This window comes from Choloepus didactylus, chromosome X (genome assembly GCF_015220235.1).
Source record: "Choloepus didactylus isolate mChoDid1 chromosome X, mChoDid1.pri, whole genome shotgun sequence".
Classification (NCBI taxonomy): Eukaryota; Metazoa; Chordata; class Mammalia; order Pilosa; family Megalonychidae; genus Choloepus; species Choloepus didactylus.
In genome coordinates this window covers 28,234,496-28,247,673 of record NC_051334.1, presented here as the reverse complement: position 1 = coordinate 28,247,673, position 13,178 = coordinate 28,234,496, and the positions used below count along the sequence as shown (strand labels likewise).

Below are 13,178 nucleotides of genomic sequence, written 5' to 3'. Positions count from 1 at the left end.
GAGCTTCCTCAAGTTCCCCTCTCTCCACCTCAATGTATCTTGGTTTCTCTATTCCATCACTGTGTCCTTCTATTCCCAAGATTTCTCCTATGGATACTTTAATCCTATTACCTTCCATTTCCTCTGTACCCTGACCCACAACTAATCCCCTACCTTTCACTGTTAGGGTGTCTTCCTCTGTAGACTCATTCCTCTATACAAACACACAGTTGTTTCTTGAAAATCTTTTTCCCCTGGTTATCCCCCCAACTCTATCCATGCCACATCTGCCACTTACTCAATGACACGTTTCCCATCCAAACTTGCTCTTGTCTCCATTCATTGGAACGAAGGCCACCTGTGAACATATAATTGCCAAATCTATGGCTGTTTCTCTGTGCTAACAGCCTTGGAATTCTCTTGATCTTGAAGCTGTGCACCACTTCTTTCTTCTGGAAGTGCACTCCTTTAGTTTTGATAATTTGACATCCCTTTAATTTGTTAATTTAAAAAGCATTTACTGAACTCCCATACATAATATGTCTGATGCTGTCCTGGTTTTCTTTTACTATGCTACTCGCTCCATCTCTAGCTATTTCTCAGACTGTTCTTTGTCCTATCCTCAAAATTTAGAAATTCTTTGAGGACCTATACCCACTGCTTCCCCTGTACTGTCAAATCCCTATGATCTATATCAATAATTATCCAACCTGTATCTGGCAATTCCCTATGTTCTCCAACAGAATTTTCAATTGCCTACTTGTGAACCTCATTCCCCATGTCTTTGAAGCTCTTCTAACTCCTCGTGATGCCGAGCTCTCACCATCTCCTTTTAGCAGCCCTGTCTCCTGTTTTCTTATTTCTACTAAAGCTTTCATTATTTTAGTGACCCAAATGCCAAGTCTGACAACTTCTCTCTAGAAAGCACCTCCAAAATACCACATCATGCATTAAGTTGATAATAGCTACCATTTTACTGAGTTTCTACTATCAGAGAAGTGCTATGTTATGCTCTTTATAAAACACATTTCCTTTGACCTAGACCACTCAACAATCCTATGAGATGGTATTACATCCTTCTTTTATTTAAATAAATAACCTGTGGCTCAGAAAGTTGATCAATATGTCTAAGGTATCACAGCTAGCAAATAAAGGGAAGGGTGGGGAATCAAACCCAGGTGTGACTAAATAAAATAGAAAGCCAGAACTCATGCTTTCAAGTCAGAATGCCTCTCTAGATTTCTCAAGGCAGGCTTTCCTTATGCCCCTGAGTTAGTAAGATTCCTTTGTCACCTGCCTCCATAGAACTCTGCATTCTTTTTTCAGCAGTTGAATAATTTTTAATTCATGTTTGTCATCCTCAATAGACAGTGAACTCCATGAGGTCAGGGACCCTTCCTGGATCTCCAGCACTTAGCAAAGAACCTAACAAATAATAAATACTCAGTTTTCTTTTTCCCCACAAACAGCTTCTAGTGACCGTATCATCCCATGATTTTTTTAACTAACAGCGATGCATTGCTAGATTTTAGTGTTCCCCTGCTTCAATTCCTTCTACATATATATCTTCGGGACATTATGACCTCAATCATGTAATCGCCTTCTCTAATGGCTTCTTAATGCCAACCACATTTAGCATTGCTTTGGCCTATCATTTTGATGGATTCCATAATATGGCTTACTGATTCATACAGTCAATGAATTCCCTATTGAGCACCCACTGTGCAACAAGCATTTACTCCTACTTCACTTTCCTTTTCTCTCCCCTACAGTTCCCCTCTAAATATGTGCCCCATTTTCCAGCCAAAAGTACTCCCACTCTCCCTCTTCTTACTCATCCTCTGCTCCTTGCCAGGAATATCTCTCTAACTCCCTTGTCGATAGTAGAATCATTCCTAAATGATAAAATAGAGACTTTTCCTGCCACCATCACCTTGCTCCCTGAACTCGACTAGTGAACACCATTTTTCCTGTCTTCATACACCTGTCACACATTTCGCCTTCTTAGGTAATTAATCATAATCTTCCTTATAATTTGTAGTAGCTTTGTCATTTACCCCTCTGTTATCTTGCAAATCACTTTGAGATGAAGGTTTGTAGTTATGTTTTATGACATGGAGTAGTAAGCAGTCAGCAGTGTTCGTAGAGTGACTCATTTGATATTCATAACAACCCTCTCAGATTATCAATATTTTTATGCCCGTTTTACAGTTAAAGACATGGAGGCTTAGCATGGGTAAGTGGATTACCCAAGGTCATACTGCAAGTTAGGGAAAAGGTCAGTTTAATAATCCATGTCATTCAGTTCTTCAGTATTTAAGAATACAAGCATAATTAGAAATGTACCACTATGCTTATTTAATAAAAAAGCTGTAAGGAATATTTCCAGCCCATTAAATATTCTGTAACTGCATGAAAGATAAATGCAAAGTTTTACATAGTGACTCACTTGATAAAAAGCTTTTCTTATGGGTTTGACACCTAAAAATATAATTTTTAAAATTACAAATTACCCATGAGCATTTTAAAATTATCATTGAAAGTGGTAGAGATGACAGGTTTTTAACACTGTACTATTAACTCCATGAACACTTTATTAGACCTTCAGGAAATAAAAATCAGCATGACTTTGGGAACATCATCATATACCTTGTATAGACTAACAAAATGTTCTTCTATGGCAAGTCCAGTATAGTAATAGGGAGTGATATACATAATGTATTTTGACCTGAGAACATTATTTTATTTGTGCTCTCACAAAGTACCCATCAAAAAACTTGGAAAAATAAGATGAGGATCACAACTCCTATAAAAATACAAAATTTTAATGGCTCAATGTCATTCTCCAGAGTCATGTTAAGTGGTGCTTTGCAGAGAACAAGCCTTGGCCTAGTACTAATTCAGATATCTTTTCTTACAGCTTAAACCAAGGTATGATATTCATCAAATGCCATCACATGGGTTCAGGTGAGTATTGATTCATTTAATTCATTTTTCAAATCTTTACTAGGCACCTACTACTCTCTAGGATAATGTATTATTGCTGGGAACACAAAGCCTAGTAAAATACCGTTGCTACTGCTTAGGCACTCGTGGTCTAGAAATGGGAAGTGGAAATGCGAAGTCAGAATGATAGTATGTATGTGTGTGTGTGTGCGTGCACACATTTTTTTTTATAATAGAAGTATTTTCACACTGAAGGTGGTGCCTAAAGAACATGGTCAATTCTAAATAAAAGGAGGACAAAATGTTTCCTTGAATTAAAGTCTGGAAAACAAGATGAGCTATGAAAACAGAAGAACAGATTCTTTTTAAAGGTAAAGGGATGAGGGAGAGTGAGGAGGCCATCCTACTAGGAACTGAGTAAGCAAAGAGAGGGAGGCAAGAAGATAACCTAGCATGTTCTGGAGATGATGATCTGGACCAATGGGTGTGAGGAGAGATGAAAGTGTGATGAGGGAGATGCTGGAGAGATGCTCAAGAGCCAGGTCATGAAGAGCTTTGTCAGCCAAATTAACATGCTTGAACTTTATTCTTTAGTAATTTAGGAGGCCATGAAGATGCTTAGTCAAAAGAATAACAGGAGCAGATTTAGATTTGAGAAAAAACATTCAGGTAACCAGAGTGGGGAGGCTGGATTAGAGGTATGCAAAATTGAAAAATAGGGACATGCTGCATTTTTCCAGATGGGAAATGATCAGGGTGAACTGAGGCAGAAGGAGAAGAAGGGAAAGACCAGACCAATATTTCTCCAAAGGGATCATTTTAGGGAAACAGTAATAGTACTATCTAGACCAATAGCAAATACGCAGTCATGGGTTAGGATTCTGAAGCAAAATGCTTTGTGGAGACAGAGCACTGCTATTTTACAAATACAAGTAAGGAGGACATTCCACTAAAGAGCTGAGAATAGTAATGAGCAATTATTATGAACACACAGTGTACTAACAGGTTACACATATTATATCATTTAATCTTTACCAGAACCCTATGAAAGGACTATTATTGTTTTTCCTACAGATGAGCAAACAGACTAAAAAAGGTTCATTAATCTCCTCTGGCTGATAGTAAGCCAGGATTTGAATGCAGATCTGTCTGCTCCAGAGCCTAGTATTCAATCACCATGCACACCAACCATGTAAATAAGCTCACACAGTGGAACTATAACAGAGATTTTTTTTTAAATTAAAGTAATAATATTTATCAAAAGAAAACAATGAAAACATGGATGTGTTTTCCATGAATCACACACCCCCCCCCCCTTCGGTTGTTTCACAGGAATAATTTGATACATCCACAAATATACTCAAGCATGGGTGCATTGCACACACACTCAACAAACATGCACACAGATAAAGATACAGGAATGCAAACTCCACTGTAATATTTAAATTCTAGGCAATAGAGCAAAGTACAAGAAAAGAAATGTCCTTGGATTAGGTAATATAGATCAATTGCTAGAGAACAAGATTTGGAAACAGGGTAACAGTCTAATTGGGGTCCCACTGCTCCCTTAACAAAACAAAAATAACTTAAGCTCTTCTTCTTCAAAAGGAGGGATAATACTTGACTCTTAACTATCTCAAAGGGATGCAAAGAGATTGAAAATATTTAAAAACAAACCTTAAGTATATCTGCAGACTTTCAGAGGTGTGACATATAAAATATTACCCTTATTTCTTGTTATTTCCTCTCTTTTTTTAAAGACAGTAGTTCTGATGTACTGACAGCCATCCTTATGTCTTCAATTTCTCCACTAATGTAACACGGGTTATTGAATGAGAACAAAGGGTCTCAAATGCTAGGATTAGTAAAATCTTGAAAGTGTGCCTGTATTTTGCTGTTAGCTTGTTCAAAAGCTTTAAGGAGACATATTTTTCATTACCTTCAAGGATGAAACTTTGTTCTGGGCCACTAGAGCTCATTAGTGGATTACCTAGTCCACTGATTCTCAAAGTGTGGTCTCGAGATTAGCAGCAGCAGTATCATCTGGGTATTTTTCAGAAATGTAAATTTCTGAACCCCAACCTAGCCTACTGAATCAGAAACTCTAGGGTGAGCCCAGCAGTCTGTGTTTTAACAAGCCCTCCAGGAGATTCTGATGCCAGCTACATTTTGAGAACCGCTTTCTAGTCAGCAATGAGGTTAAAAACATCAGTCTCCCTTTACATAGTCTAATAGGAACCATTACTGAAACCAGTAAGAAAAATCCATTAAAGTTTTGCAGTTGTCAAAAATGAAAAACAAAAAATAAAAGAAACAACAAAGCTCACAGAAGAACCTATTCAAACTCAGCATGCATTCAGCAATAACACTGATTACCAACGCCTTACTTCAAAAGAGTTCCTCAAATTAAATACAAAACAAGTTTTCTACATTCTCAGGAAGATTTCTCATTTCAGTCTTGACATCCCAAGACCAAAATCTATTATCAATACAGATTCATTCACAATCATTAAGTATGAGACAAATTACATTGTCAGTAGCTGTTGATTATATTCAGCAACCACAAAATAAAAACTGCCAAACCAGTAATATAATTTTCTCAGGAGATACTTTCATGCTTTTTGGAAATATTTTCATATTTTCTCTTTAACTGTAAACTCTAGTAATGTAGGGGTCACATCTGATTTGACCGTCACTACACTCCTGAAGTCTGAGAGCATATACAAGGGACTCAATAAATATCAATCACCAAGTAAAAGACAAAAAACTGATTCTGAGGAGACATGGGATTTGCGGCAGCTGGTTAGAAAAGAACTTTGATCCCACCTTTGGAAGTGCCTCTTAAATAGAAGAACTAACCAAAATAGTCCCTGAAGTTTTAGACATAAGGAGCATATGCTGGCCAAGCTATGTTATTGGAATTCCAAAAGACCAATAAACCATTTTCAAATGGCTCTGTGCTACCTGTTGGGTTACAGAAATGAATGTCTTACTTCCTGGAGTAAACTGGAGATACACCCAAGGTATGCCATAGAAGAGAGAACACAGAGAACTACTGGGACTCATAGTCATCATCTTACCCAAATTGTCAAGAGTGCCTATAAATGAGGAAGATGACAAAGAGACAAACTTGAAAGCTGAGCAGAAGTTAAGCCCCTGAAAAGTGGGTAGAGGGACATTCTCCCCAATGAAGTTAATAGACTATTTTAGATACAGTCATATACTAAAAGCTTTAGTTTTCCAAGAAGCTTCTGTAAGTGGTTGCCAAGATGATACTCTATGTCTCACAATTTTCAATGTAGCATTACAATAACTGCCCATTAGATAAGAGGACATGGGTATCTTTTGATTCAATGCCCCTAAAAACACTTAATACACTTGGTATTTCAATAAACTGATAAATATATGTAACAGCTATCAGTTTTGGAGGATATTATGTTTCAGTTCTCACATACTCTACCTCATCTTTCATTTTTAATTCAAGCAGATACTTTTCACCTGTCTATTCCAAGGCCTGCCGCACTTATCTATCATAACAATTTCCACATATTTTTCAGTTTCTTCATGTATACATATGTATCATCAACCCCAATTCAATTAAAACTTTCTTGAGTCTTAAGAATGGGTTCTACCCTGCCTATAATCTATTATAAATATCATAATATTATTAACTCTATTAGTTTTCTATTGTTGCATTACCAAATTACAACAATTAAATGGCTTAAAACAATGACAATTTATTCTCTTTATTCACTCTCCCTCTCCCTCTCCCTCTGTGTCCATACTCACATCTTCTTTGACTCTGACCTTCTTGCCTCCTAATAAGGACCCTTGCAATTACATTGGGCATCCAGATAACCTAGGATAATCTCTCCTTCTGGAGCTCCTTAACTTAATCGCATCTTCAAAGTCCCATTTGCCATGTAAGTGAACATATTCACAGGTTCTTGGGATTGGGAGTGGATATCTTGGGGGAGCCATTATTTTAGAACACACAAAAAATAAAACTTGGAATGGTTAGGGAGAGAGTTTGTTTTTTAACACAATTTTAATTCACTTAATGCAGGCAGTAACAAATCATTTTATTTTAAATATGTTTTATGCAAATGTGTTTATATATATATATATATATATATATATGGAGAGAGAGAGAGAGAGAGAGAGAGAGAGACAACAACTACTGTATAATAAGAAAGGCAAATAAATTTCAAATGAAATTAATAGCATAAGCCCTGGAAAAGAACAAAAGAATTGTAATTCTGAATGTACTGAAATGATTAGATCATGTAATAAATCTTCAAAATGAATCAGTAAAAAGAAGTGATTTAGGAGAAAAAAAGTCTGTTCTTTCAGATAAAAAGAGAAAGGTACTCCAGCCTCAATATCAGCCATGCGTCATGCATCATGGAATATTCTCCAATAGGCAGAAATGCTTCTTCTCTTTCTCTCTTCTCCACTGAAGCAGAATGCAGCTCAGTTGACTGCACAGTCATCTGTCTTTTCAGGTGAGGAAAGATGTATTCAACTTGACAGCAACCTAGTTCCTCTGGTGCCAGCCTTCAATTTAATTGTAAAGAAAGTAAGGATGCTGAAAAGACTGATGAGTCAGGAACTATCAAGATCATTATATCTAAACCCCAAGAACAAACTGTTGAGTCATTTTGGAGTCCTGAAAAGGAATGCTTTCTGATTTTGGTCAATCTCATTTGAATCAGTGCCCAGCTGTCTACCACTTATCAATGACAGAAATCTGCAGGTATCCATTGGCTAAGAGCACTGACTACAGTGGGAAATGGGATAAAAACAATCCAGTAGAAAGGGAGCGCATTTTCAAAGGAATGCCCATTCATCATAAAAAAAGGTTATTCAACATAAACACAATTTTAGTGCCTTTGTTTGCAAGCCCAGAAATGGCCATCAAATTTAAGTATGCATCCTTCGTTTAGCTAAGTTGCTAGAGAAGAAAACAATTCTAATTTAAAAAAATGTTCCTCTTTCAATAACCCCGTGAAAGTTCAAAATTTTTAACTGTGAAAATTTAAGAGCTAATAAATGTATTTAAAACACAGTTGAGGAATCTTATGAAAATGTTTGTTGTTTAAGTTTCAAATTTGCTTGTGATGACGGGCTAGGGCAGTGGTTTTCAAAGTGCAATCCATCAGCATCAACTGAGAACTTGTTAAAAAGGCAAATTGTCTGGCCCCTCCCCAGATCTACAGACTCAGACACTCCAGAGTTGGTGTCCAGCAATTTGTGTTTAACCAGTGCCCCAGATAATTATGATGCAGGCTAAAGTTTGAGAACTACTAAACTGGAGTAAAGAAAATCATTATGTGAAGCGATACACTATTTCAAAAAAATATTAAATGCTCCCATTTCTATGTGAACATATACTGGAATATATATATCTTATAAAAGAAGCTGCTCACATGTTGTTTCTAAATTCTAGCAACTATCATTTTTCTATTTCTCCCTATGTACGGGAAACCCCTCAGGCAATATGTGGCATTCTTAATTATTGAACTGCATTTTCGTTTTACTTGTAGCTACTATGCTCAAGAAATAATATATTAAGTTCACCTCACTTTCATAACTCATTTGGTCTACTTTCCAAAGCACTTGAATATATTTTTTTATTTGACACACTGATGTACAATAAGGCAGTGGATAAAACAAATAAACCTGAATTCAAAACATAAATAAGTAGTGACTTGTCTTTAAGACAAAGGAATCACTATCATCTATCTTTAAAAATTAATTATCTGAGCAACTTTTAAGCACAATATGACAACCCATGTTAATTTTGAACATGAGGTCTTTACTTGGTATATAAGCTGGATTCCTGGATCTCTGTATACTTCCTTACACTTACTACAGAACTTCATCTACTCACGAAAATTTAAGTAAATCAACCCTTATGCATTTTTGATAGAGACTTTTTTTATCATATTTTACCAGAAGAGTAATTTTCTATGTCATAAAACCATACTGTTTTTTTTACTATAAATGTACTTCTGAGGTTTGGAGAGTTTTAAATGACAGTAAAATATTAAATAACTCCATTATCAAGTATTTGCCTCCTCCCCACACATCAACGATTATTTCTTACCAGAGTTCAAAAGCTTTCATTTGATATGTACTATAACTTAGCAATGTCTTCATAAGCAAAACAATGTAATCTAAATATCACATGCCATTTTTCAATAAAACCTTAATATATTTCAGTTTTCTTTTTGATATATTTTCCCCATAGCTCTAACTCACAACACAAGTGACCAATTACCATCAGCCATGCCAAACTGCTTGTCTGGAATTGCATCCCTTGGAAATCATCACTCTTTTTTCCACACAAGGAATCTGTCCTCTGACCCACGTGCATATCACATTATATTCACAAACTATGTTGCTTTACACTTGTTGGTTGTTTACTTTTATAAATACATATGCATATGTGCTTCTCTATTAATACATACAGATTTATGAGAAGGCATATGCTGAAGATTTTTAAATTGCTTTTTGGCAAGGATTCTTAGATATCACCCAGACAGAGGTTGCTCTTCTTTTAAGGCTTTACTTTTTTTTTTTTTTTTTTTGACCATAACCTCAAGATTTTATTATCATAATAATACAAAAGACAAAGCTTAGAACTAGATCACTTGGCCCTTTCTCTTCTTGTCTCCTCCCAGTTCAAAATGTTTGCATCTCTTAATAGCCAACATTCTCTTAGATCTGCAGATGGGCTCAATGCATTCAAGCCTCAGCACAATCTTCTTTGTAGTTTTAGCCTTCTTCCAGAAAATTGGCTTAGTCTGCCCACTGTAGCCACTCTGCTTCCTGTCGTAACGCTGCTTTCCCTGGGCATATAGAGAATCTTTGCCCTTCTTGTACTGTGTCACTTTGTGGGGCTGGTGCTTGCCCCACTCCTTACAGAAGGTCCAGCAGGTTTTAGGAATGTTCACCATGTCTGCTGGAGCACTAACAGTGCGAAAAAGCTTAAGGCTTTACTTTCGTCTTTCCCTATCAGTATCTTCTACATTCTACCTTTTGGGTTCCCTCTTACTCTGTGGAAGTAGTATACACCATTGTGGTTCCAAACTTGCAGGATATCTCTCCACCACTAACATGATCTCTTAGCTTAAAAACAATATTTGGAGTAGTCTGAGCTTTAAGGTTACCTGAGAAAATTTACAAGAGTAGTGTGGCCTTGAAATCACTAATAGTAATGATAAGCAAATGTTTAAGGATCAGTCTATGTGAGACTACATTTAGGGTAGCTACAGGACAATAAAGGTACAAATTTTCTGTACCATTTGGAAAGCAGAACACTGAGAAACCATGGAGGGAGTAGATATTCACTCATTGCTCTTAATAATATAAAAAGTCCTCAGGCACTTACTGTGTTTAGTTCATGGAGTGGGTGATACAAGAAACTGCCGAAAAGTATTTTCCATATGTGTGGATTCCGAAAACAAAGAGCTTTCTTGAAAATACCTTGATTTGAATATTTATTTTTCTTAATTCTTGGATTTTTAAAAATTAGTTATATTTTAAACACAAATAGGAATACTGATTTGTACAGGGCAGCTGAGTAAAACTTCTGTTTACCTACAATCCTTCATACCAGTTTTGTAAGTGTGGTTTTTGAAACTCCAGAATCACAATCTCTGGAATATGCATTTAAAATAATTACCCAGGGATTATTAAATATACTGAAAATTCCAAACCAATGCTCTAATTGGGATAAAAGCAACTTCACGCCTGTTTCCTGGGCTGGGTTTACCACCAATCCAAGACCTCCCTACTCTTTAATGAACATACAATTGATGGAAAGACAGCAATCTCCGTCCTTGGCTTTGAGCCACAGACACTTTCTCATGTGAAACCCAACAGTTGTTCTTTAAATACCTCCCCAAACCATCTTGATTCCCCATCTTCTAAAGAGTTCCTGAAGAAAGGTATCCAATGACTCTGATTCATATCATGATTCCCCATATGCTTTGGCTTTCCTCTGTCCAATCATGTAAAACCCATTGGACTTCTCTGATAAGGGTCTCATCTTGCAAGTTTGTTTCACTGCTGCCCACACTACTGTATGGTATTAATGTGCCAGATATAAACTCAATATGTTCTCGATATGCATTAGAATCACCTGCAGGGCTTGGTAAAACACAGATTGCCAAGAATGTACATTTCTAACACGTTCCCAGGTAATGCTGCTACTGCTGGTTTGGGAACACCATTTGAGAACAACTGGTCTAATCAATGAGCAAAAAACCATGGATATCGTCTGGAAAAATATAACTCTCTTTACAAATAAATTCTATAAGTGGGTGTCTCCTATATCTATATAGTACTAAAGAAACTTTGAATGTTAAAAACTTCAATCATACAGCTTACTTAGACTTTTGAAAAGTACAGTAATTTTATTGATGCTAATAGGAACCAAATGTGTACTATTAAACTAAATTTAGTCAAAGCAGTTGAATGGATCAAAAAACCTAGAGGTATTAAGCACATCTTGAGGTTATTATTGTCAAAATTAATTCATTATTTTAAACTTGGTAAAGAAACTTACAACAACTTGAAAAGCACTATTTGAACACAAATTCACATTCTCTCGGTTAAGACGACCCTGTTTTATACATGAAAACCCCACAATAAACATTCAAAAGCATCCACTGCTACGTTGAAAGCAAAATGAATTTTCTTTTTTCTCTCCCTCTATTTGCCATTTGTACTGACATTTAGAAACACATGATATTTAGCTTGCTCTAAGATAATTATTGTTCTGTGTCTATAGTCAATTTTGCATGACTAATAAATTACTGATTGAATACCATATTTCCTAAATGTTAACTAACATTTTTTTACATTTTGAAATTCTTGTTAGTGCTCACTTATGGCTAAAGACTTCATCTTTACCTTATTTTGAGAAATTTCATTTGACTTATAAAATTATTTTTCATTTAATCAGATTTATATAAAGGCAAAACAACTAATATTAACTTAGCATTTTATATTACCTAGATACTATGCTACATGATTTATGCTCTTGGACTTTATTAAATAATTACAATAGCATCCCTACAATCTTTTTCTGGGAAAGTAGGAAGTCTAACGCCCACTTTGCAAATGAGAAAATTAAAGCATAGAGTAGTTATGGTCATTCACACAGACGTGCATTTTAATTCCAATGACCATGCTCTTTTGATTTTACCCTGTGATGTCAATATAATGGGTGCAACATTCAGTAATAGGAAGCAAACCACCTCCATAGCAAATTCAAATCGTTATCATAGTGTATTAAATATAATTTCTCACTATTATTTTTTAAAGCACCCAAATTTTTGTGTCTTTAAAGCATTTAATATAATGGATGGGCATACAAAGATTTACCTGAAGGTATCTGAGTACAAGTTATAAAATATATATACTCACATACACACACATACACACCCCAAAAGTAATTATATGGCCATATGGACTTCAAAGAAATTTTTTCAAGGGGTTAGAATGTTGTACATTTCTTATTCATAACTTACAGTGAATTTTCAATTGGATTTCTTAAATTTCTATAAATGAATATTTCGTACCAATCTCTTCCATATATATCTTGAGTATTTACTAATTATAATTCCCATTTTTTCTAGTGAAGGGAAATAGAAAGTTTCTATCTATTCATAAAGCAAGCTGGGATGGTTTGTGCAATCCAGAATTAAAATTTTACATTTAAAATTAAAAATTCCTATTCAATTTCTAAAATGAAAAGGAGAAACAGAAAATACAGTAGCAAGTCAAATCAGCTCAATACCAGCCTTCAACTTTATATCCTGTCTTCATCAAATTCCCAAGCAATCCTAGAACACATATGTATTTCCTGTCTTTTTGATGTATGATGAGATTCATGGGTTAGGTCTACTTTTTTCTTGTCAGATAGGGAGGTCTTCTGGGGCATTGAATAAAAACAAAATCCAAGAAATACTGGCTGTTCTCAGGTAGTCATAGATTTCTAGGGAAATTGATTTTTATATAAATTGAACTTAAGAAATATTTCAGAAAGAGGGATTTCACAGCAACTTGACAAGGTAAGGGAAAAAGATCATTGTTGATATAATGAAAGTACAAATATCCAAAATGTAAAAAATTTATTTCCATCTAAAGATTTGCATTATCCAACAATTTGTTAAATTACTAGTAATCGGTGCAGAATTCTATTTAATCACTGGTGTTAGGGTACAAAGTTAGCACATTCC

At 35.5% G+C, this 13,178-nt stretch overlaps 2 protein-coding genes across 2 annotated transcripts in view; both read right to left on the bottom strand.

Moving 5' to 3' along the window:
- Nucleotides 1–13,178, bottom strand: part of IL1RAPL1 (interleukin 1 receptor accessory protein like 1) — a 1,449,662-nt gene that overhangs the window by 853,326 nt on the left and 583,158 nt on the right. The window lies entirely within an intron of this gene.
- Nucleotides 9,535–9,887, bottom strand: LOC119522904 (60S ribosomal protein L36a-like). Its single transcript, XM_037821606.1, has one exon. It carries the CDS (start codon nucleotides 9,885–9,887, stop codon nucleotides 9,573–9,575), a length of 315 nt encoding a protein of 104 aa, XP_037677534.1. The 3' UTR covers nucleotides 9,535–9,572.

Coding starts and splice junctions, on each gene's coding strand:
- LOC119522904 (XM_037821606.1), bottom strand. CDS start 9,887: ATGGTGAACATTCCTAAAACCTGCTGGACCTTCTGTAAGGAGTGGGGC.